Raw genomic sequence first — 23740 nt, 5'->3', positions numbered from 1 at the left:
GGTATTGCGCGTCACATACTCGGCAATCCCTCTTGAGATAATTGAAGCGCCTGCTAAAGTTTTGAACCACCAGGGTCACTCCACCAGTGTCACTTAGTATTCAAAAACCGGTCTCATCCTTGAAAATCTCTTCGTTTCCATAACACACATTCATACGATCAGCTGTGCTGAAGCAGGCAGTCTCCTCACGATGACGCAAAGTTCGACAGACGAGGATGTACAGCTCACTATCGACAAAGGCATCGAAGAGTTGGATCCTGAACTAAGAGAGCTCAGTATCAAGGTATGTAGGTCAGTTAAAGCCCAAAGAGTCGTTCTAATACAGTCCAGATTCACGAGAATCCGGAACTCGGCTACAGCGAACACAAAGCCCACGACAACGTGGCCGCTTTCCTCACCAGCCAAGGCTTTAAGGTCACCGAACATGCCCACGGACTGGAGACTTCTTTGTCAGCCGAGTATGGCTCTGAGGGGCGCGTGGTCAACTTCAACTGCGAGTATGACGCCCTTCCCGGGATCGGCCATGCCTGCGGCCATAATCTCATCGCCATGGGCTCAATTGCCGGATTCATCGGGACTGTCGCGGCTTTGAAAAAGTACAAAATCCCTGGTCGCGTTCGTCTCCTCGGTACTCCGGCAGAAGAGGGTGGTGGCGGGAAGATCAAACTTCTCAATGCTGGTGCGTACAAAGACGTTGATGCGAGTTTTATGACGCATCCAATGTCCGCCTCAGTCATGAGTACACCAACGGGGTTCTCTAAAGGCATCCCCTTTGGTACTTGTGTTGCCAGCATCAAAGTCAAGGCTACCTTTACTGGTAAGCCGGCGCATGGCGCTTTGATGCCCCACGAGGGCATAAATGCACTCGATGCTGCTGTGATGGCCTACAACGGGATTGGTTTGCTTCGACAGCAAATCAAGCCTTATGAGAGAATAGGTATCGTCATTCTCAAAGGGGGAGAGGCACCGAATGTCATCACGCCACAGAGTGTGTTGAACTATAATCTGAGAAGTAAAACGTTAAAGGAAGCGCGTGAGTTGAATGAGCGGGCCATCCGCTGTTTTGAGGGCGCTGCTATCTCGACTGGGTGCAAGGTCAACATTGAACTGTTGGTATTGTCTTCCGCCCTTCAATCGAGTATACTGACTATTCGCAAGGACCAATGAATATTCCGATCTGAGACCCAACCGTGCTCTTTCTGCTGTGTACCTGGCAGCGATGGACAGGCTCGATATCCCGCAGTATGATAACCTGAACGAGCTAGCACCGTGGCTTGGGTCCTATTCTACAGACATGGGTAATAGCCTTTTCGTTGTCTTTGTTTGATGAAGGCGACTAATGATCGTGCTTAGGAAATGTAACACACGCCTGTCCCGGAATACATCCATGTTACTGGATACCGACCGATGAGGGGGTCGTAAACCACACACCTGAATTCACAGCAGCTGCAAGGACAGAAGAATCTCATCATTTAACCCTTGCTACAAGTAAGGCAATGGCGGCTACAGCCTTCAAAGTTCTGAGTGACGATACTTTTGCCAAGGAGGTACGAAAGGAGTTTGAACATATGATGTGCTAAAAGGCTACGTCTAGTGTTGAAACCGAGTGACATGGTGTGGTTTGGTTGTAAGACAGGGAGGAGCCTGTAAATTAAGTACAGTGGGTTTTAGTAGCAAGGATTAGCCAAGAACATAATGCCCACAACTTCGCATCTAACGATTTCATCGATTGACTCCGATAGCATTTCCCTTTTGGTATGCTTGTTGTTCCTCAAAGGAAGGGAAGAGGCAAAGAGTAGAAAACCATTTACACAGTACAGCATTGCGTGGGTCACGGCGCAGGCATATCCCCTATGACCGGTCATGACCGCAGGTCCCAGTCTTAACACCAACTCCTTCAGTGAGACGACATCGTCTTTTAGATGGTCAGGGGAAGATCGTCAGTCATAGCCGCATATAACAGTACGTATAACCCGCGCCACATTCCTTCCCGTGGAATCTGATTTGGGGGTGACTTTGGCATAGCGGAGCCAGTAGCTGTCGCCGGCCAGTCGTATGTAGTTGGATGTACCAAGATTTCAACCACATCACACATCATTCACGGGCTCCGGTCGACTCTGAAAAACAATCTTAAACCGCACCACCTCGACCACCTCCAGCTCTTCCTGCTCCACGCCAGTGCCCGTCCGCTTCTGCACCACTGCAATGGGCCGTGGCAGCTTCTTCACTTCGCCGGTCATGCGCTGGTACCGCCCAACATAGAGATAAGCGCGCTTCATCCACTTGGTATCCTCGGGTGCGGTGTGGGCTGTGTAGTCCGGGAATATGAGTTTGCCGACGGGGGTTTCGAAGGAGGAATCTGATTCTGATTCTGGCCCTGAGGGTGATGAGGAGGAGTCGTGCGAGTTGGAGTTGGAGTCGGGGAGGGTGGGTAGGTTGATTGTGCCTTGGAGTTCGAGGAGGGCGAGGCCTGTGGGGGTTTGGAGGAGGGGCGGGAGTGGGTTGTGGATTGGCTGTGAGGATGTATTGGAGTAGTTTGGTGTAGGCGCGGAGGGCCTGGGATGGAGGCGTATTGAGGGCATGTTGAAGAGATGATGTGTGGTGGTAATGGTGGTGGTAAAGAAGTGGCAGTGGGAGACGCGTTGAAGTTGGGCGACGCGCGAGCCGCGCGGAGTGGCCGGATTGGGTAATAGTAGACAAAAGAGTAACTACGGCAATTTTGGCTAGGAGCACTCTATAACATTCACAAAATATGTTCCTGACAAACTGCGGGAGCTATCTTGGCCCCGGTATCCATTTCATCTCGCTGGCGCTCCTCTGCGCCTCGCACCACTCTCGTCATCGACCTCATACAAAACGGATTATTTCGAATCAGCTTTCAGAAAAGCGTCCCCAGATCTGTGCTGAGAACCTCTCCGGCACGTTGCTGTGCTGTAACACTCGAGGCCGGTTGGAGAGGGCGCTGGTAGGCGTGACTCTGTCTGTGGTCCAGGCTAGAGTCGACTGGTTGGAACATTCTGGATTTTCTCCAACGCGTGAAGTTCTCGCAGGTGGCTGTGGCTGTGACTGCTCCTGAATTCAGGCGGAAGATGAGATCTGGACAGTCATATCCAGGTTCCAGACATGTTGAAACTACTTGCAGAGTCAGCTCAAGTTCATAGCCAACAAGAAATCAACTCACTTGTTGCTGGACACACAATAAACCCTCAAGACCCATGGCTAGCCTGGTAGCACGTATCCTCCAGAGTCCGCAAACCCTGAATTGCCTCCCCGACTCTGTCCTCCGCCGAGCCCGAGGGCCCTTGCAATTTGCCGTAGCGCAGGTCACTCATATCGCCCACCGACGCAGTCAAGATCTCCAAAAGCTGCGCTGCCTCCGCATCCACACCAGCAATCTCGCGCTCCACATTCGCAGACGCAGCCTCCATCGCAGCCAGGAGGCTAGCCGGTGAGTGATAATCTTCCGGCGCACCAGCACCAGCAGCGGCAGAAGGCTGCCCGAACAGATGTAGGTCGAGATCTGTTTCGCGCTGCTCGTCGGCCTGAGACTCATCGACACCAGCGGCCATGCTGGCCTTGCGCAGTTCCGCGCGCTGCTTCTGGCCTTGCTTCAGCTCGAGGTCGATGTTGGAGTTCACGCGGTCCATGTCTTGCTCGCGCACTTGCTGCAATTCCCGGTACAAGGCCCGGATGTGTGGGTGGGCGCGCAAGCGCTTGGGGAAGAGCTCAGTGAATTTTTGGAGCGTCATTACTGTTGGCAGGGACGCTGGGGAGAGCAGGAAGTTGCTCAGGATGGATTCCTCTGAGGGGGGCGCCATAATGATCGATTGATTGTCTGACTGACTGCCTGGATGACGAGTGATTAAATGAATTACGCGTAGTGGGTAATAATCCAGTATTGTTACTGGAGTGGTGGTGTTGCGACAATAATAGCGACCAGGTGTTTGGGTGAAGAAGAGGCGAGGCCCGCCAATGATCGAGCCAGTCAAGTCAAGGGGGCGCGTCTTTTTGCTTCTCCCGTTCAATCCACGAAAACACCACCTCCCACCAACCCTGCACTCGGCGCTGATTCTCATGTTTAGCGATCTGATCTAGCTCACTGAACCGGTTCTTTTGCTCTGATCTGAACTTGTATTTCCTGCTTGGACGTGGCCCTCGCGGTGCTGGCCATTTCGAGTCTTCCATAACGCCCAACTCTGATATCGCCACTCTTGAGCGCAGTGGTTTCGGAGTCAAGCAAAAGTCTAGCCAGAGTGCGGCGTTCCCAGAGAGAGTGCTCACGCCTTTCGATCTGATTGCGTTGTGCCAGTCCAGCCCAAGTTTGCTCGTCCGAAGAACACGAGGCGAGAGCATCCATCCATCATCTCGACACCCTACCACCTAGCTGGTGTCTGAACCGACTTCATTTTATTTTATTGCTGTCTTGTCAAAATGGCGCCAGCCTATGCATCCATGTACAACAAGGAGGAGAAGGTGCTCTGCTTCCACCATGACATCCTGTACGATGCAAAGATCCTCGACCTGAGACACAAGGACTCCAGCGACCGCAAAAGTCCCTTTGAGTACCTAGTACACTACAAGGGCTGGAAGAACACGTAAGTTTCAACATCTGTTTGAGGAGATTACTCCCTTGCCACCTTTTTGCCTGAGTGGAAGAAACAAACCACACGAATGATGCTTTCATTCCCTTCCCAACCTCCCCTGAAAAGAAAAGAAATGAAAACTACTGCACAGAAATCATCTCAACGAAGATGATCCCCCAAAGGAAGAAACATGCTGACGCTAACGGCCCTTCCTCAGCTGGGACGACTGGGTCCTAGAAGACCGCCTCCGCAAAGCAACAGAAGACAACCGCGAGCTGGCCACCAGTCTCCGGCGCGAAGCTGAGTCCGCTTTGCGCGCAAAGAGCACCAAACCCTCCTCCACCAAGAAGCGTGGCACGTCCGACCAAAGCTCAGCGCGCGACAGCGAAGACCGCGGCTCCGTGCCCGGGCGCGGCACCAAGCGAGCCCGAGACCATGACATTGAAAAGGTATTTTCCTCCTTCCTTGATTTTCTTCCCTGGTGACTTCCCTAAATAAAATTCCGTGCTTACGATGACATACAGGAGGACACGTTCCATACGCGCCCCTCTATCCGCATCATCATGCCGGACAATCTCAAGTCCCTCCTCGTCGACGACTGGGAGCAAGTGACGAAGAACCAGTGCGTCGTCGCCCTGCCGTCCAAGTACCCCGTGCGCACGATCCTGCAGGACTGGTACGACGAGGAACAGCCCAAGCGCAGTTCTTCCGCGGCCGATGAAGACGTCCTCGATGAGGTCGTTGCAGGCATGCAGGAGTATTTCGACAAGTGCCTTGATAAGATTCTGCTGTATCGGTATGAGCGCCCGCAGTACCGCAATCTGCGCAAGAAGTGCGAGGCGGCTACCGGGGAGCTGGCGAATAAGGGGCCTATTGATGTCTATGGTGCGGAGCATTTGATTCGGCTTTTCAGTATGTTTTCTCCTCTCCTCTCCTCTCCTTTATTGTTCTCTCTTCCGTTTCTCTCTGCATAATTGAAGAATTGTCGAAGTAATCATGCTAACGCGGTTTCAGGCACGATGCCCGAACTGATGGCCCAAACAAACATGGACCTCCAATCCACGAATCGTCTGCGCGAGGAAATCTCCAAGCTGGCCATGTGGCTGAGCAGGCACTCGGAGAAGTACTTCTCGACAAACTACGTGCCTGCCGAGAGTACTCATAAATGATGAACGCCCGTTTATGCCAGAGAGAGAGAGGTTCTTGCTCTTGTTCTGGTGACTTTCGGATGCGCTGTTCCCTTGTTCCTTGTTGTTGTTTGGTTTCTTAGCTTGTCGTGTCTTGACTACATGGTTGGTTTGTTTCGTCGGCGGGCGCCATAGGGGAAATTGAGATTGAATTGAGACTCCTATCTACTCTCTGTCTTCTTCATAAACGGTGACAGTTAATTCTCTGCGCGTTTCGTGCCTAATAATCAAGTAAAGCACTGTGCATGCATTCTCTAGTTGGGATATCTGTTAAGTAAAGAAAACAGAAAGAAACACAACCCCATCGTCCCCCTCCCTCGCTACTCATCACTCGCTGTACTCATTCATCCAACTAACCAACCAATACCCCACGCACTCTTTCTCAAGAAACCAACATCCTCGCATCCTCAACCGCAACCCTAGCCCCACGCTTCAACTCCCCCTTCCACTCGGTCTCGCGCCACTTCGCCCAAGCACTCAATCCCTCTGGCGGCTGGATGCTCAGCGTATCGTACCCCTGCTTGATAATGCGATGGACCTCGCGCGGGCTGAGATTCTTCTTTTTGATTGAAGGCAGCGCAACGGGGGTAGGATCGACGTCGGGGTTTGGACTATCAGATGCAGATGCTGGGACAACAGGAGTGGCCGGTGTGGCGGTAGGGTCTGCGCCGCCGTCTGAGTGAAAGAGTAGAGTGTAGAAGTGCGTTGAGACGGAGAGGAGAGTGTCGATTGATGCGAGGCGGGGTTGTGTGTCTGGTGTTGAGACTATTGCAGCAGCTGCTGCATCGGCTGGTTTGGATACGGAAGTATTGGAAGAAGAGGGGGAGTTGAAGACACGGCGGAATTTCGCGAGGATGGGCCCCGTTTCTACGAGCTTGTAAAACAGGTCGTCATAGGAGGCTGGGTCGGGGAGGAAGGTGTCGCCGCCGGAGACGCAGAAGGCGATTAGATCGGCGAGCGAGGTGGTTAGGGTTTGCGTGCGCGGGTTGGTAGAGAGGTCGGCCGCGTAGGTGGTTAGGAAGCGCATGAGGGAGAGTAAAGTGCGCCAGAGCTCCGACCAGTGGTATGTGAGGCGGATTTTGTTCACGGAGAGGTAGGTTAGTAGGCGGAGGGTGATTGCGATAGCATGGCTGGAAGGAAGCACAATTAGTGGAAGTTTGAGTTTCGGGGACACTCGGTTCCTACCTGTAGATGTTGACGTCTAGCCGTCGGCGCAGGTTGTGCGAGATGGTATCGATCATAATATCGAAGATGACTGTGGCGACGACTCGGTCCCCGTTGACAAGCGGTAAGTATGGCTGTCTCTGTCGACATAGCCGCACGCGGCGCTTGCCCTCCTCGCTGCAAATGTGCTTGCAGAGAGTCGGGTCCTCGACGAGGATGCGAAGAGTGAACAGGTTCAGCTCGGCGTAGTGCGAACACCGGACGGAGCGGTATGCGTGTTGCAGAATATAGGAGGACACAGAGAGGAAACTAGACAGAGGAGATTCTTCGTTGCTCTTCTCTGCCGGCAGATGAACGAGATGATACCCGAAGAGCTTGTTCGAGTTGGTGAAGTCGTACGTGGGCAGCAAGATGGCAGCCTCTTGCGCGGGACTGCAGGTTACATATCAGTAATTTGGCCAGAGCATTCAAGGCACGAACACTTACAGCGCCGCAAACATGCCTTTCGCCTCTTCCGCAGTTGGCGGGTTGGCCTTGTCCCGTGCACCGGGAGCCAGGGCGCGCAAGCCGAAGAAGACCAACGTGCTCGTCAAGGTCCAGCCTTCCGGGACATCGTCTTGCACAGCGACATAACCATTTCGCAGACCCGCGCATGCCAGGCCGACCCCCTTGACAATCTTTTGGATGCTGGACTCATTGACAAAGTCATCCAGCCGGAGCTGGTAGGGGTTTTGGAACTCGAACTTGTTGTAGTTCGCCAGCAGCCCGAGCAGAAGAAACGGGTCGAATATTTGCAGATGGGTATCAGATTCATGAACATACTTCATCAATGACGGGAACAGATCTCGGTGCGTGAAATACGAAACGAGACTGGTCTTGTATGCTCCGCTGGTCATTGCAATCGCGGCCTTGATGGCCTTGAGACGGAGGTCAACTGGCAACGGTTAAAACACTGGCGGGTTCAATCGTACAGAGAAACTTACATCCGCCCCCATTACGGATGATCCGGTCTAGGACAGCCACGAATTCGGGGATGACCCGGTCCACTGCATCCAGACCTGCAAGGACGGTGATGACGTCCGAGCTGGGATTGGTGTATTTTTTGCTCAGCACGCTGGTCAAGAAGACCGACAGTGTCTACCAATGGGAGTTAGATTGACGCTGTCCCCCAACGATACATCATACAAATACTCACATCGAGCGCATACGCGTCTGCTGGCGAGACCCCAGATGCTGCCTCGCGCACCGCGCGGGCAAAGAGATTCTGCGTTTGCGCCTGGGCCGTGGGTTAGCGAGAGGACCTGCAATGAATGGAAGCGTACACTACACACCTGTACGCCTAATATGTCGTCCGGGCTCAACGCGTCCAGCAGGGCGTGCAGCCGCGCACGGTCTGGCGGCAAGAGGAAGAATTCCCGCCAGAAGCCCTCAGAGGGCTCACTGTCGTCGGGGGACTGGACGTGTGATCAGATGGGAACAATATGGGGGAGCGGCGGGAGGCGTACCTTGAACAGGTTCTCGTACAGCTGGACGATCTTCGGCTTGAAGATCTCGGGTCTGGCCTGCTGGGTCAAGGGAGAGGCTTCCATGGTGAGTCCTAGGTTGATAGATCGGCAGCGGCCGAGGGATCACCGAAGACACTCTTTTCTTTCCGAGACTTAATAATTCAATGGGGCTCTAGTTCACGATCCATGAATGGATGAAACACGAAGTTCCACCAGCCACTTTGTCAGCGGAACCAGCCACATGTCCTCTTCGGGCGGTGTATGTCTGTCTTCGAGCCTCGATACTATAGCCAAATCTTGATTACTTCGAATTTATCACCGATATGAATCCACCTCTTCGATTCTCCTCGCTCGTTTTCTTCCGTCATCGGGGTTTCCCGCTGTTCCCGTCTGTGTCTGGGCTGACTCCACTGCCGATAGCGCCGGTGCCGCGACTCGATGGCATGGACCGGGGTCTACGGATGAATACAGTTGAAAATATATACCGAGAATCCTTTGTAATCTTGAAGAATCCATGTCCGAATCACACCACCCCGATGTACTGAAATGCCTTTCCCCTGATTGGCTACAAGTCCTGCCACCCGGCTTAGCTAATCGCCCGAGGGAAAGCAGCATCCCAGTTGAACAAAACACATCATTCTTCCAACCCGCTTGACCTTCTTGTCTCCCTCGCCCATACCGGCTCTTTCCCATGTGTCTATAAGCTATTTACCCTGTTCCCACCCTGACCGGATTGACTTCCCCCTGTCCATGCATTTTTGCGCCATGCAGCGTCCAGTGACATCATCCGCCACCCTTCTCCGATGGGCCATCAAGCCCTCGGCACAGCGCACCTCGGTGTTGCGCACCTTCTCCTCCTACGGAAGCGCTCACCAGTCCTCAAAGCGAGATATGCAAACAGCTACCGCGTACCGTCCGCACACCCTGCCCTCCTCTTTCCCGCCGCCGCGCAGCGCGGGCACTCCGGACACCTCCATCTCCGCAGACTTTCCGCCTGAGCGACAGGTCTCGCAGACAGAGACCTCTTCCACTATCAGTCTGCCAGAGGGGGAGGCTCAGAAGTCCAGATCTGCCCCGTCCGCTGCCCCGTCAACTACAACCGCAAACACAGCCAAACCCGCTACCAAGCCTCGGCGACCGCTGCGGGCGAGGAAGGCAGCCATGAAAGTGACACCGCTGGCCATCGAACAACTTCGCAAACTGATGGATTCGCCGGACCCCAAATTCATTCGTGTGGGCGTCAAGAACCGCGGCTGCTCTGGGCTGGCCTATCACCTGGAGTACGTGGAGAAGCCTGGCAAGTTCGACGAGGTGGTCGAGCAGGATGGCGTCAAGGTCTTGATTGATAGCAAGGCCCTGTTCAGTATTATCGGCAGTGAAATGGACTGGCTAGAGGATAAGCTGAGTAGGCGGTTTGTCTTCCGTAACCCTAACATTAGTGAGTTTTCCCTCTCCTTCCACCTCCATGGCTTTTGTGGTTTGAGTTGACTGACTGGAATATTAGAGGAACAATGTGGATGCGGTGAATCCTTCATGGTCTAATTTCAGCACTCTTTGATACATTGGCTATACACTGCATCGCACGGCGTTCTTTTTTATATCATGGGGGTGTTCTCTTTTTTTTGGAACGACCACTCGCTTCGGGTCGAGTACATACACACCATATCCAGTTGATACACTTCTCTATTCTCCACTGTTCTTTCGTTGGGTTACGCGCTTGGGCTTCCTACAGATTTGGTCTTCGGGCTACCATGTCTGTTCTGTTGCTGCGCTGAGATGGATCGCGCATCCGATAGGATCTCTTTTGTGTAGAATAGTCCAATGGACGTTCTTGATGAATATAAATTTGATTCCCTCCAACATTGTCTTGTAAATTGTCCACCTTGAAGGCGTTGTCACATGACGGGGCCCTTCCCGGTAGAGAGGCTTAAACACTTCCCAGTCCATTTCCATCGATCACCTTCCCCCAGAACCAAACCCATTCTCAACCAAACAACCCTTCATGTCTCGAAATTGAACCAACCAAACAAACATGGCCTCCGCCTTCCTCTCCCCGCAACCTAGCGACACCACCACCACCGATCCCCTCCTCGTAACAGTCCGCTTCTCAGCTTCCATCCCAGACCTCCACCTCGACGTCCCCGAACCGGAATCTACCACAGGCGCAGGCCTGAAACAGCTCATCCGCACCAATCTACCACCCTCCCTCTCAGCGCACCGTCTCCGTCTCATCTATGCCGGCCGCGGGCTAGAAGATACAGCCCCGTTAACTTTCTCGCTGAAGCTGCCCCTTTCGCCAAGTCGCAGCCCGCGCCTACCTATCACAGATGACGACGACGATGATGGTGAAGAAGACCACGATGATGGATCTTCTACCGCAAATGGAAAGGGCAAGGGGAAGGGCAAGCAGCCTGTGCGCGATACACGACCTAGATTGTATATCCACTGCTCGATTGGGGATATCGCTCTGACGGACGCGGATCTAGTCGCTGAGGCAGGCATGGCTTCAACGCTGCTCCTACAGCAACGGAAGGATGAAGGTTATGAGAAGACTAGCTCGAATCTTTTCAGATCGCAAACCAAACAACCTCGGCAACATCAACAACAACATCCTGCTACTGCTACTGCTGCTGCAACCACTACGACAACGCCCGCCCCCCGCGGCTTCGACCGCCTCCTCGCCGCAGGCTTTACCCCCGCAGAGGTAACAGCCCTCCGCTCACAATTCCTTGCCGTGCAGTCCGTCTCCCGTACGCCGGACACCATGCCCTCCGGCGAAGAGCTGCGGGATCTAGAGGACAGATGGATGGACGAAGGGTCGACGGCTGCGCAGGCGCAGGCGGGGGTGGTGGGCTTGACGGGGGTGGTGGGGGGATTGGAGGGGATGATGATGGGGGGCTTGGGTCTGGTTCGCGGGGCGCGATGGACGATATGCTTTGGGGAGCGGTGATGGGTTTCTTTTGGCCGGTAGGCTGTGCGATGTGGTTAAGGAGGGAGGAAGGGGTGTGGAGTTGGAGGAAGGGTGTGGCTGTTTTTATTGGGGTTCTTGTGAATGCTGCTTTTGGGGGGATGAGGATTATGAATTGATTTGCTGGTTGAGTTGGGGTTCTGATAGGTGGATGATGGCGTTTTTTTCTTTGGTTTTTGCGAGATACCCCATGATATGTACATACTGTTTGAGATTGTCTGAGATAGAAGGACCCGGGTTGGCCATGGATTCAACGAGTCGGCGTAGCATGACTAGGCCATGGATGCGATCATACATACAATGCAAATATGCGTCTGAATCAAATCCCCCGGAACACGCACGAGTCACGAGTATGTTCCTCAAGGGAGTAATAGAAACAACGACAGCGACATCAGCAGTAACAACAAGAACAACAACAGACAGAAAGAAAGAAAAACTCCAAGAGAAAAGAAACGCCAGCGATTAGTTTCCTTAGTCACCCCTTTCAAACGCTCAATGGAACTTGCTGTAAATAACTGCAACAATAAGAAGCACCAACACCGTAATGATAGTGATAGTGATTATCCGATTGGTAGCCATCCTATACACACCCAACCAAAACCCAGGTCAGCCAGCCCGAAACCAAAAAGCGGAAAAAATAAGGGGCAAGTCATTACCTACGGGCCATGCCCCTCAAAGTCTTAATACTCGTATCAACATATCCCTCCGACTGCTGCAGATTATCCCGGGTATGCTGAATAGTCTGCCGCTGCTGATACAGATCCGCCAGCGTGTTGCGGCCCACATCCTCCGTCTCGAGCGCAATACGCTGGCTCTCCTGCAGCCGGGCCGAGCTGCGCTCTAGCCGGTCGGTGCCAGACAGCAGCTGCTGGCGCTGCTCGAGCTGCTCGTCCGCCGGCTCGTCGGTGTACCGGTCGCCGAAGAGCGCGCGGCGGTCGTCCGAGAGGGATTTCAGCTTGCGCTTCGTCTCGTCTAGATCGCTTGTGTAGTTGCGGAAGCGCATATTGATCTTTGAGCGTGCCGCTGAGGGAATGTTTTGCTTTTCCATGCGCATTTGGTCGAGCTGGAAACGTAGCGTTAGTTGGTATTATTTCCGTCTTCGTCTCTCCCGTTTGACAGACATGAGAGCAGAGAGATAGAGAAGCAGAGAGATAGAGACAGAAAGGATATAAAACTCACCTGCTCCATAGCCTCCTCGAGGACAGCCTCCGCCTGCCGGACGGCGGCCTTCCGCTGCTCTCCGCTCGCCTCGGCGATCTGGTCCAGCTTCTGGTTCAGATCCGCCTGCATCAGCTTCAGCTCGTTCTCGTAGCTGGCGAACAGCTCCGAGCCGGCATCTGTGTCCAGAGGATGCGACATCTTATAGGGTGGTTATTGTATATGTGGTGCGAAATGAGGGAGGTTGCTGCGAGACGGTTGCTGACGCTGGCTTTAAGCAGGCTCCACCCTATCGGTATCTGGGGTGGCGGGTTAAGCTGGTCGGTCCGTTGTGTCCGAGGGCCGGTGGCGCGGTGATACGATCAAAGAACAACAAGTTGGGTACAAGACAGATGGTAGGAATAAGGAGTGACTCTGCGCTGAAGATGGACTGAGTTAGGGTTGGTTGGGGTTGCGGAAAGGAATGAAGGCGATGATGTCGATGCTGCACGTGACTCCGAGGCTGGTTTACTATTCTAGGGCATCGATCTACATATAACTACAAGTTAAAGAGAAAAAAAAAGAGTACATCAGTCGCATTAGCATAACAGAACCGACTCGGAAACAATTCGCCTTTTCAAAAAACAAAACATGGAAGATCCCCCGTGGTATACATGATCATGGAAATCTCTTGAACACCTTATGCCAGGAACTTGCTGCTGTCCTGGCTGACAATCAATGCGCTTCTCTTTGCATCCAAGAACAAATCCTCGCACTCCGCCACATCCGCCTCCTCAATCCCGCCGGGCCGTCCATTGACCCGAGCCAGGATGCTGGCTGGAGTCAACAGCTGCAGCGCATACCGCAGACTGACCTTGCTGCCGTGCTGGGCGACCTTGTCCAGGGCAGGTTCGGTGATGTTCAGACCCTCGGTCTTGGCGCGCAGCCTGATGATAGTCTTGATCTCGTCAGGCGTGTAAGGGTTGGTGGGGATGATGAGAAGGCGCGCAAGCAGATCGGGAGGGATGCCGTGTGCGGCGGTAATGTCGTCCGTGCCACGGATGACCGTGTTGCCGCGGTTGGAGGCGAGAATCACGATCGGGGAAATGCTCTGTTCCAGAGCGCGGTTCAGGTATGTGAAGCACTCGATGTCCAGCATGTGAACCTATACCAGACGGTCAGAGACGAAAATAAAATCTTCAGGAACCAATCCATACCTCGTCGATGAAAAGCACACCCGGCACCAGCTCAGCAACTCCTTGGTCAATGTACCGGTTGACCACTTTGTTGATCTCCTGGCGCAGTTTGTCCGTGATCTCCGTCTTCTTGGGCTTCATCAGCTGGCCCATCATGCTCATCACATCCTGGCCACCCTGCGGCCGGGCATTGGCCATGTCCAGGTCATGGAGTGTCACATCTTGCACAATCTCCTTTTTCTTGTGGACCTCGCCCTTCGGAACGGGCACATACTCCTCCGCTTCCAGGTCGAACTCGGTCGCGTAGGCATCGGACCGTCCCACTCGCTTGCACGCTCCCGTGTTGGCTTCGATATAGATGACATCTCCGACTGTGACGCGCTCCTTTTGGATGGCTTCGTAGATGCTGGGGTCGAGCCGAAGCTTCTTGGTGCCCTTGGCCGACTTCAAGCCGATGATCAAGTGGCTGATCGTACGCCCGTAGCCACCCAACGGATTCTCGGTCTCTTCGGGGGTGAGCTCCGTCACTTCGCCCTCGTACACCTCCTTGGTTTCCCGAACCCGCAAGCCTATTTTTTGTTAGTAGTGTCATGTCTGTTGGCGTCACATTGCATACCGATAGCTCTCCGAAAGTTCTCCATGAGCGCTTCAGTCTTCTTAACCTCTGCCGAGTAGACCTCACTGCCGACGATCGGGCAGAAGGGGACCTTGGTTCCCAATTCCTGTGACACGGCAAGGGCCAGTGCAGTTTTCCCCGTACCGGGGCCACCAGCCAGCAGGACAGCTCGGCCGGCCATCTTCCTTGCCTTGATCAAGTCCACCACGACGCCGCAGGCCTTTTCATCGGTCAGTCATCATGCACACCTCGTGTCAACCTTGTCACCTACCTCACGGGCAGTTCCCTGGCCCACGAATCCGTCGGCGGAAGATTCTGAAGTGCCATCAGGACGCAATCCTAGACCCTTGATGTGAGTGTGTGTTGCCGTCCGGTTCTCGCGCGCATTGCCCTTGACCTCGCTGATCTGGACCATGGTTGGGATGGGGGATGCGACTTTGGAGAGGGAGTCGCTATTGTAGAGAAGAGATGAAAGAGGAATAATCCAGAGGTTGATGTTGGTCCAGAAATTCGCGCGCAAGGGATCTGCAGCAGCACCAAGCCAGCCAAATCCCCAAAGGCGGTCAGCAGCCCCAAATTCTTCCTTCCGTCTTTCAACTCCACCAAACCATGAGAGATAATTGACACCATCATGGCAGTCCCATCAAGACCCGCCATGTCCCTCTCCTCCCTCTCGGCGGCCTTCCGCTGCCTCTCCTTCACGCCCCGACGAGCGTTCTCGACAACCCTTCCCACGCAGACTACCAAACAACTCCCCGAACACATCCCTCCCTACCCCTATGGACCCAATCTCTGGTACAAGCAATCCAACACTGGTCTGTACGGCGGCGCGATGATCCAATTTGGCAACAAGATCTCCAAGGGCCGCAACAAGGGCAAGACGCGACGGTCCTGGAAACCCAACGTCCGCCGGAAGAAGATCTACAGTGATGCATTGGAAGAACACCTCTTTATCAAGGTCACGCGGCGCGCACTGCGTACAATCTACAAGGCCGGCAGCCTGGACAACTATCTGTTGGATGACCGGCCAGCCCGGATTAAGGAAATGGGGATCTTCGGGTGGGAATTGCGGTGGAGGATTATGCAGACGCCCAAGATCCAGGAGCAATTTAAGGAACAGCGGAAAAAATTGGGACTTCCGGAACCGCTGTCGTTGGAGGAGTGGATGAAGTCGAAGGAGGAGGAAATCCAGGAGCAGGTCGACAAGTATATGGATATCAAGGAGCTCACGAAGCCGACGCTAAATGCCAACTCGGTCCGCAGGGAGGACTAGGGATGGGCATACATCCAGGATCAATGGTCCGCCGCTTGTATCATTATCCCGGAAGAGACCTGGCCTTTGTGACATTTTCTTGCATGCGATCTTTCTGGGCTGCATATTCAATCTCTGTGTATTTATACTCCAATGCCATCCATCATCTTATTTCATGCACTGCAAACAAAGCCATTCATCCTATGAACCAGGAAATTTGCATCGAGAACCATGCGCAGGAAGAACAATGAACCGCATGTTGGTTGTGTGTGGCTCGACCTCTGTTTCATAGCTACTGGGTATACCAGGTGTATTACCCTCGCTGCACTCGGGTCGATGCTGCGAACCCCCACAATTCGAACCTCCAATTTGTATTATTATATATTATTATTATTATCATTATTATGGGAATCGTCGATCGATCGCAATTTTGTACTGTCCATGATCTATGCTGTCGTCCAGACTAACGCGAAGCGGCAACCACTGGAATGCGCCGACGGATTCGGATATTGGCCCAGACACGCCCTCCTGCCTTCATCTCGCCTCAACCACTTACTTCCTTACTTTATCTCTCACGTCTGCGCAAGGGCAATCTCTTTACTCTAACCCTTGGCCGTGGGAATTAATCAGTCGCACTAATGATCTGAACGATCCGCGCCTTTCCCTTCGTCGTCCAGCATCGCAGCGCTGGTCTCTGCCCGCCATGCAGTTCGCATTGCCGCCGCGGCGAAGTCCTGCGCCTCCGTACGCTCATACCTCGCGCTTCCCACGATACCGCAGAAAGCAACTCAAAACAGCTGCTGTGTTTGCCTTCGCAGTATTCACAATCCTCTACCTGCTGTCGCATCTTTTTGCCTCGAGCTCTCCGTCTGTGCTTGCGCCGGCCGATACGTCAAGCGTGGTGATCGTCACGGTGATCGACCGCGAACAGCTGAGCGAGAGCTACATTGAAAAAATCGTGGAAAACAGAGAGGACTATGCCAAACGACATGGTAAAAGCCTCCACTCCCTGCCATAATCCCCATTAACTAACCACAACCAACTTCAAAAAAGGCTACGCTACCTTCTTCACCAGCACATCCGACTACGCCGACGCAATAAACGACGCCCCCCAGACCTGGGCCGTCGCGCCGGCCCTCCGCCACGCAATGGCGACATATCCGCACTCGACATACTTCTTCCACCTCAGCCCGCACGCCCTCATCATGAACCCTTCCAAATCCCTCAAGTCCCATCTGCTGGACAAGACCCGCCTCGAGTCGCTGATGCTCAAGGATCTCCCCGTGGTGCCGCCAGATAGCATCATCAAGACGTTCTCGCATCTCAAAGCAAATGACGTGGATCTCATTATGACTCAGGATAGCGAGGATATCAGCCCCGGCAGCTTTGTGCTCCGCCAGGGCGACTTCGCGCGCTTCTTTCTGGATCTCTGGTTTGATCCGCTGTATCGGAGTTATATGTTTGCGAAGGCGGAGACGCATGGTTTGGTATGTCTCCTACTTTGTGTTTTGTGTTGTATCTGGGCTGACGGATTTCACTCCTTTCCTGGACAGGATCATATTGCCCAGTGGCATCCCACCATTCTCGCACGCCTCGCAATGGTCCCTCAGCGCATCCTGAATTCATATAGCAAAGACTCGCCGTCCGCTGGGGCGGATGGCACATATCAAGACGGCGACTTTGTGATTCGGTTCCATCTATGTGAGAACATGCAGGGCCGCGACTGCGAGGATGAGATCGAGCCTTATTATAACCTGTGGCAGAAGAAGGCGAAGAGCGAATAGTAGTCCCTGGCGGCACGCTCTTCTGTATGATTCTATTTTCTGGGACTTTTGGGCGCAAACATGATTGCTAAACCATATAGCGAGGTGTTTTTGTTTTCCTCCTGTGTTGCATACTCGGTTTTCATTGCAAGTAACATCATTGTTCACTGCTTTTATCTATGTAGAAGTACAAGGATTTCTCCATTGTCGGTTCGCTGTTGGCGGATGAATTTCCATTTAGTCAGTGACCCTGATTGAAAAAAGGATCCCGGGACTGTAAGTAGAGGGCCCAAAGCAGACAATCGTCACGGAACGTCCTCTCCTCCATTATTTCCTTCATTGCAACATAGTGATCAACGAGATCAAAGCTGCATCAAATGTAACCCGAGGGACTGCTTAACACAGACCAGGCAGCATGACAAACTTCTTCTTCTTGTACTTGTCACCAAATTCCTTGCGATACCGACGCTCCTTCTTAGCAGCCCAAGCCCACATCTGCGCACCGCCTACAGCAATGAAAAGCAGCACACTCCAGCTCAGCTGGCTAACCAGGAAGACACCGATCCAGGCCATGATCTCAAAGAGGTAGTTCGGGCAGGTAACCAGACTGAACCCAAAGCCGGACGGGATGCCGCGCTCGGTGGTACCCGGACGGCGCAGGTCCCGCAGCACCATGTGGGCATTCAAGTTGGCCAGTTCGCCCACGGCAAAAAGCACGAGACCAGCGTAGGTGAGGGCGGCGTTGGGCGTCTCCGTCGCCGCGCCGGCGTCCGGCCGGAACACCCAGTAGGATATATTGAAGCCCGCGAGGGCCCAGTAGTGCGCACTGTTTTTGAAGATGTTGTGGGCGGGCATGGTGGCGGCGCTGAAGCGGTGCACGAAGATGGTCTCGAACTCGCGCTTCAGGAAGTGGATGGTCAGGAGGAGGCAGGTGAGCTGCTGGAGGCTGGAGGGGTCGGCGAGAGGCTGCGAGAAATTAAAATAGAGGAGCGGGCGCAGTGGGAAGAGGAAAAGAGCCGGGATCACGAGTGGTCCGAGGTATTCGATGATGAACACGGTGCGCCAGGCGATTTGAGGGCCTGAATCACATAGTGTTAGTGGAGCTGGGATCTTTGTGTGGGAAGATACAGCACCATACCGAGGTCCTTGACGTGGATAACGCTCGCATCGCGCAGTCCGGTGTCTTTGATGGTGGTGCCGTTCGAGTTCGGGACCACGGTGCGGTCACTGCCCTTGGTGATGCGCAGTCGGTGTACGGAAGTGCCGGTTACTTCTGCGAGAGCAATGTGAAGTTCTTCGGCGGATCCATTGAGTGGAATCTCGACTTCTTTGGGGAGCTTGCGAATCGGCTTGCCTGTATCCTAGTCAGCTATTTTTGTATGGCGTCGGACTGTGGAGGCTAGCTCAATGGAGAGTCTGGGTGGGTTGCATACCCCGTGGCTCGACGTTGAGCGTGATCTTAGCCGGCGCCATTGCGAATGAAACAGCTGGTGTCCAGTGTAGGGAAGAATGGCTCGGGTAAGGGATGGATGAATTCTCAACCAAATCGTGTTGATCAAATCAACAATTTGAAGACCGAGGCACATGGGCACGTGATGTGGACGCCTGAGGCTGTTATTTTGTATACATTGACACGAAGCACATTCCTGGGCGGACTCTGTCGACCAAGTGAACAATAATGATTGACCTGAAAAAGCACTTTCATGATGTCCGCGACGAGAGTGAATAGGCCAGGCCATCTGGCCGCGCTTTTCCTGACCCGCCCGACACGAGGCACGTTCAATAATAGCAGTCACTCGACCCGGGGCACTCCGGCCATTCATCGAGTAACATCCGGCTTCGCCTCAACTCAGCCAGGTGGCAGCTCGGCACATATTGCTTTCACGGCTAGTGTGGCCGAACACGACGCCAATCACCCCCGCCAATCATCGGCGGCGGCAATCAGGCAGAATGCAAATGTCGTGTTCTTCGAGCATGTTACCGCGCGCAGGATCAACAAACAATTCACTCGCACATGGTTGACGGACGACCTTTGAGACCCGGAGCTGCCTAAATAATCTGCTGATCATCGGGTCTGAGCGGCTGTCAGTCCTCCAATAAAGCGGTCATGAATCATTATTATTACGAGCTGCTCGTTCTTGGAGCCAAATCGACCGGGAACACCCATGACCCGACGCCACAAGCTAAATGCTTTTGCCTCCTGCTGAGCCTACTGATGCACGGTGTGTTCTGGCCAGGAACCTCGGTGAACAAATGAGAGAGTGCATTCTCCTCATGCAGCAGTGGGGGGCGCCTATCGCCTGTTTGTGCCATGCAGTGGGGGTAAATGCAACCAAATTGATGGCGGGGGGTATTCTCCGCGAGCCATTGGCAGCTAAACACGACCCGCCTCGGATGAGGCTTGTCTAGGCATCGTCAATTGGCATATTCAGCTGCGAGAGGGCTATTATTGCTTCGCCGATTGCGGCTTCTGACTCCGCAGTCTGTCAATCAGGGCATATTAAGGTCCCCAGTTTCCTCCAACATGATTTTGCGATGACCGTGTGCCTTCTCCATTCCCAAACACTCATTGCGCTTGTGCCTGAGTCTACGTTGTTGCCCCTGGCAGTTTTTGTCGCTTGAATTGTATTGCACCCCGCGCGGTAAGTGAGTGCTTTCTCCGACGACCGCCATGAGCGTGAACAACCACCACCACCACGGCTTGAGGAGCAAAATCTCCCAGATTGAGCAAGTCGTTTCCGCATCCTTGAAACCTTTGCCCATCGAGACGGGTAATGGGACGTATGTCAAAGAACCGGCTACGACCGGACTAGCAAAGGACCTCGGCCATACCGACCTGAAAGATGTGAAGACTCTGGCTGAGGTCGCCAAGAGTGCTGTGACCGGTGACCCCGTGAATGACAGGGAATACATCATGGAACGAATTATCCAAGTCAGCCAATGCAACATTATTCATAGGGGATTCATATGCTAATTACTTCGCAGCTTGCAGCTGGTCTGCCTTCAACTTCTAAGAACGGCAAGGAGGTAACGGGTACCTTTCTCAATCAACTGTGGAATGATTTACAGCACCCGCCAATCTCGTATGTTCCCTCGGCAAGATTGGGATATTGGATCTAACTTGATATCCAGGTATCTGGGGCGTGACGCCGCCTACCGGAAAGCGGACGGATCCGGAAATGTAAGACCACCTCTACTTGGATTCCAGGAATATCGGCTAACATTCTATACAAGAATGTACTGTGGCCTCAGATCGGAGCTGCAGGGACCCCATACGCGCGGTCTGTTCAGCCAACGACCATGCAAGCTGCTGCCCTTCCAGACCCAGGGACTCTTTTTGACAGTCTTTTGGCCCGGAAAGAGTTCAAAGAGCACCCAAACCAAATATCCAGTGTGCTATTCTATCTTGCGTCCATCATAATTCATGATCTGTTCCAAACAGATCCGACTGACGGGACAAGGTCTTTGACGTCCTCTTACTTGGACTTGTCGCCTCTCTATGGCAACAACCAAGACCAACAGAACAAAGTGAGAACCTTCAAGGACGGAAAGCTGAAGCCCGATTGTTTCTCTTCCAAAAGGGCTCTAGGATTTCCTCCCGGCGTTGGTACTCTTCTCATCATGTTCAATCGCTTTCACAACTACGTGGTGACGAATCTGGCATCTATCAACGAGGGTGGCCGCTTCACCGAACCGGATTCATCAAATATCAAAGCCTATGCCACCTATGACAACGACCTCTTTCAAACAGGAAGACTGGTCACCTGTGGCCTTTATGTCAATATCATCCTGAAGGACTACGTTCGGACCATCCTCAACTTGAATCGGACAGACAGCACCTGGAGCCTAGATCCCCGCATGGAATTGAAGAACGGACTCCTGGAGAAGGCTGCAGGCCAGGCTACTGGAAATCAAGTATCTGCAGAGTTCAATCTTGTTTACCGCTGGCATTCTTGTGTCTCTGCGCGCGACCAGAAGTGGTCTGAGACCATGTATCAGGAGCTCTTTGCTGGTAAAAATCCTAGCCAGATTACCATGCAAGAATTTACCAGGGGTCTCGGACAATGGGAAGCAAAGCTTTCTGCAGACCCCCAAGAACGACCCTTTGCCAATCTGCAGCGCCAAGCGGATGGCTCATTCGACAGTAATGATCTCGTCAAGATTTTCGAGGAAGGTGTGGAGGATGTTGCTGGAGCATTTGGGGCATGCAATGTCCCCGAAGTGTTCAAGACTGTCGAAGTTCTTGGTATCAAACAGGCACGGGCCTGGAACTTGGCTACGCTGAATGAGTTTCGGGCTTTCTTCGACCTAAAGACCTATGACACGTTCGAGGAGATCAACCCTGACCCGTATATTGCTGACCAGCTCCGGCGGTTCTATGATCAGCCCGATCTCGTGGAGCTATACCCGGGTCTCATTGTGGAGGCCGCAAAAGAGCCCATGGTGCCCGGCAGTGGACTTTGCACCAACTACACTATATCACGAGCAATCCTCTCCGACGCTGTCGCTCTGGTCCGTGGTGATCGTTTCTACACCGTTGACTTTACCCCGAAACATCTCACCAACTGGGCATATAACGAGATTCACTGTGATGACTCCATTGACCAGGGTCAGGTTTTTTACAAACTTGCTCTGGCAGCCTTCCCCAATCATTTTCGTGGAAACTCGATTTACGCCCATTTCCCAATGGTTGTGCCGCATGAGAACCAGAAAATTCTCACTAGCCTTGGGATTGCTGGATCATACGACTTTGATCCCCCCAGCTATCTTCCTACGCCCAGGATGATCAATTCGCACGCGGCATGCTCGTCAATCCTCGCAAACCAGGAATCTTTCAAGGTGATTTGGGGAACGAAGATTGAGTTTTTGATGCATCAGAACCGCCACCCGTACGGGGTCGATTTCATGCTGTCCGGAGATCTTCCTCCAAACGCTGCGTCTCGACAGATGATGGGCGCTGCCCTGTACCGCGACAAGTGGGAGTCTGAGGTCAAGTCGTTCTATGAAGAGATTACCTTGAACCTCCTGCAGAGGAATTCTTACAAGGTGGCAGGTGTTAACCAGGTTGATATTGTGAGGGACGTGGCCAACCTCGCACAGGTAAGATTGTTCTTGCCGAGATTTAGATGATTGTTTAATTTGTGTGTTTACAGGTACACTTTTGCGCCTCTGTCTTTTCCCTGTCTTTAAAGACGGACTCAAATCCTCGTGGCATTTTCACGGAGCTCGAGCTGTACCAGATCATGGCAGTGGTGTTCACGAGCATCTTCTATGATGTGGACGTCTCGAAATCATTCCAACTCAATACTGCTGCCCGACAGGTCACGCAACAGCTCGGCGAATTGACCGTCGCCAATGTCGAGCTTGTTAAGAAGGCTGGATTTATTGAATCCCTGATCAATCGCCTTCATCGCCACGATATCCTGAGCGAATATGGTCAGCACATGATTCAACGTCTGCTAGACAGTGGACTATCCCCGCAACAGATTGTGTACACGCATCTTCTGCCTACGGCTGGTGGAATGGTCGCAAACCAGGCTCAGTTATTTTCGCAGTGCCTGGATTATTATCTCGAGCCTGAAGCCGCCGCTCATCTAGCGGAGATCCAACGTCTGTCGAAAGAAAATACACCCGAATCGGACGATCTGCTTCTTCGATAGTGAGTATTTCCTCACAACTTCTTCAGAGCTGCTACTCACTCGATATAGCTTCCTTGAGGGCGCACGGTTGCGGTCGTCCGTGGCCTTGCCGCGAGAAGTCGCAAAGCCGACGGTCATTGAGGACAATGGAGAGAAGGTGATCCTGAAAGCTGGTCAGCAGATCTATTGCAATTTGGTAAGCTATCCTTTCTCAACGTTAGTACTCAATCTTGACCATCTTTTCAGGTTGCCGCCAGTCACGATCCTGTCGCATTCCCCGACCCTGATACCGTCAAGCTTGATCGCCCTCTCGATTCGTATCTTCACTTCGGTTTTGGACCGCACCAATGCCTCGGCATGGATATGTGCAAGACTGCACTCTCCACCATGCTCAGGGTTATCGGGCGCTTGGACAATCTCCGTCGTGCGCCGGGGGCCCAAGGTCAGCTGAAGAAGCTCGCTGGGCCGGGTGGTGTTGCTATGTATATGGACGCTGAGCACAGCTCGTACTCCCCGTTTCCGACGACTATGAAGGTCCAGTGGGATGGGGCCGCCGCTATGTAGGTAGACAGGTGTAAGCTAAGCATAGGTTAACTGTCTCGAGTCTTTTGTTTGGTATTTTTCATGTTAGGTATTGTCTTCATTGGGGCCTAGGGATACGTGAATCTCGTGCCTCCCATGGTCATATATATATACTTTGGACTATACCCAGGTCCGTCGAGTCGCCATT

The 23740-nt window shown here is 53.2% G+C and overlaps 14 protein-coding genes across 14 annotated transcripts; 8 read left to right on the top strand and 6 right to left on the bottom strand.

Moving 5' to 3' along the window:
• Positions 1-190: 190 nt before the first annotated feature.
• On the top strand, positions 191-1580 carry N7510_008447 (M20 family metallopeptidase; the record flags this gene model as incomplete). Its single annotated transcript, XM_056980372.1, has 4 exons — positions 191-287; positions 326-1109; positions 1159-1298; positions 1354-1580. 4 exons carry the CDS (start codon positions 191-193, stop codon positions 1578-1580), a joined length of 1248 nt encoding a protein of 415 aa, XP_056830581.1.
• A 507-nt stretch (positions 1581-2087) lies between these two features.
• N7510_008446 (Ctf8 family protein) lies at positions 2088-2582 on the bottom strand (the record flags this gene model as incomplete). The annotated part of the gene is made up of 1 exon (XM_056980371.1): positions 2088-2582. One exon carries the CDS (start codon positions 2580-2582, stop codon positions 2088-2090), a length of 495 nt encoding a protein of 164 aa, XP_056830580.1.
• A 624-nt stretch (positions 2583-3206) lies between these two features.
• N7510_008445 (Cnl2/NKP2 family protein) lies at positions 3207-3818 on the bottom strand (the record flags this gene model as incomplete). Its single annotated transcript, XM_056980370.1, has 1 exon — positions 3207-3818. One exon carries the CDS (start codon positions 3816-3818, stop codon positions 3207-3209), a length of 612 nt encoding a protein of 203 aa, XP_056830579.1.
• Positions 3819-4431: 613 nt separating this feature from the next.
• On the top strand, positions 4432-5752 carry N7510_008444 (uncharacterized protein; the record flags this gene model as incomplete). Its single annotated transcript, XM_056980369.1, has 4 exons — positions 4432-4595; positions 4801-5032; positions 5108-5495; positions 5598-5752. The coding sequence occupies 4 exons, from the start codon at positions 4432-4434 to the stop codon at positions 5750-5752; spliced, it is 939 nt and encodes a 312-aa protein (XP_056830578.1).
• A 400-nt stretch (positions 5753-6152) lies between these two features.
• Positions 6153-8523, bottom strand: N7510_008443 (ARMH3 family protein; the record flags this gene model as incomplete). The annotated part of the gene is made up of 7 exons (XM_056980368.1): positions 6153-6900; positions 6956-7366; positions 7421-7868; positions 7918-8071; positions 8130-8210; positions 8266-8388; positions 8440-8523. 7 exons carry the CDS (start codon positions 8521-8523, stop codon positions 6153-6155), a joined length of 2049 nt encoding a protein of 682 aa, XP_056830577.1.
• A 681-nt stretch (positions 8524-9204) lies between these two features.
• On the top strand, positions 9205-9927 carry isa1 (Fe-binding Fe/S cluster assembly protein ISA1; the record flags this gene model as incomplete). Its single annotated transcript, XM_056980367.1, has 1 exon — positions 9205-9927. One exon carries the CDS (start codon positions 9205-9207, stop codon positions 9925-9927), a length of 723 nt encoding a protein of 240 aa, XP_056830576.1.
• Positions 9928-10471: 544 nt separating this feature from the next.
• N7510_008441 (DSC3 family protein) lies at positions 10472-11389 on the top strand (the record flags this gene model as incomplete). The annotated part of the gene is made up of 1 exon (XM_056980366.1): positions 10472-11389. One exon carries the CDS (start codon positions 10472-10474, stop codon positions 11387-11389), a length of 918 nt encoding a protein of 305 aa, XP_056830575.1.
• A 510-nt stretch (positions 11390-11899) lies between these two features.
• On the bottom strand, positions 11900-12766 carry N7510_008440 (v-SNARE protein VTI1; the record flags this gene model as incomplete). Its single annotated transcript, XM_056980365.1, has 3 exons — positions 11900-11987; positions 12064-12470; positions 12587-12766. The coding sequence occupies 3 exons, from the start codon at positions 12764-12766 to the stop codon at positions 11900-11902; spliced, it is 675 nt and encodes a 224-aa protein (XP_056830574.1).
• Positions 12767-13244: 478 nt separating this feature from the next.
• On the bottom strand, positions 13245-14771 carry rvb1 (RuvB family ATP-dependent DNA helicase pontin; the record flags this gene model as incomplete). The annotated part of the gene is made up of 4 exons (XM_056980364.1): positions 13245-13709; positions 13762-14309; positions 14357-14576; positions 14628-14771. 4 exons carry the CDS (start codon positions 14769-14771, stop codon positions 13245-13247), a joined length of 1377 nt encoding a protein of 458 aa, XP_056830573.1.
• A 216-nt stretch (positions 14772-14987) lies between these two features.
• N7510_008438 (mitochondrial 54S ribosomal protein bL28m) lies at positions 14988-15629 on the top strand (the record flags this gene model as incomplete). The annotated part of the gene is made up of 1 exon (XM_056980363.1): positions 14988-15629. The coding sequence occupies one exon, from the start codon at positions 14988-14990 to the stop codon at positions 15627-15629; it is 642 nt and encodes a 213-aa protein (XP_056830572.1).
• A 427-nt stretch (positions 15630-16056) lies between these two features.
• N7510_008437 (putative alpha-1,6-mannosyltransferase subunit) lies at positions 16057-17392 on the top strand (the record flags this gene model as incomplete). The annotated part of the gene is made up of 3 exons (XM_056980362.1): positions 16057-16600; positions 16662-17095; positions 17162-17392. The coding sequence occupies 3 exons, from the start codon at positions 16057-16059 to the stop codon at positions 17390-17392; spliced, it is 1209 nt and encodes a 402-aa protein (XP_056830571.1).
• A 375-nt stretch (positions 17393-17767) lies between these two features.
• Positions 17768-18844, bottom strand: N7510_008436 (trans-2-enoyl-CoA reductase (NADPH) TSC13; the record flags this gene model as incomplete). The annotated part of the gene is made up of 3 exons (XM_056980361.1): positions 17768-18450; positions 18510-18725; positions 18805-18844. 3 exons carry the CDS (start codon positions 18842-18844, stop codon positions 17768-17770), a joined length of 939 nt encoding a protein of 312 aa, XP_056830570.1.
• A 233-nt stretch (positions 18845-19077) lies between these two features.
• On the top strand, positions 19078-19407 carry N7510_008435 (uncharacterized protein; the record flags this gene model as incomplete). Its single annotated transcript, XM_056980360.1, has 1 exon — positions 19078-19407. The coding sequence occupies one exon, from the start codon at positions 19078-19080 to the stop codon at positions 19405-19407; it is 330 nt and encodes a 109-aa protein (XP_056830569.1).
• Positions 19408-20042: 635 nt separating this feature from the next.
• Positions 20043-23568, top strand: N7510_008434 (peroxidase/cytochrome P450 family protein; the record flags this gene model as incomplete). Its single annotated transcript, XM_056980359.1, has 7 exons — positions 20043-20303; positions 20357-20454; positions 20504-20552; positions 20606-22471; positions 22525-23030; positions 23080-23206; positions 23257-23568. Coding segments are annotated over 7 exons (3219 nt in total), but the record flags the coding sequence as incomplete, so codon positions are not given.
• Between the last annotated feature and the right edge of the window lie 172 nt (positions 23569-23740).

Source organism: Penicillium lagena (assembly GCF_028827675.1).
Source record: "Penicillium lagena strain IBT 129212 chromosome Unknown utg000006l_segment0_segment0, whole genome shotgun sequence".
Taxonomy (NCBI): Eukaryota; Fungi; Ascomycota; class Eurotiomycetes; order Eurotiales; family Aspergillaceae; genus Penicillium; species Penicillium lagena.
Note: the sequence above shows the minus strand (reverse complement) of the source record. Positions and strands in the feature narration are given on the sequence as shown.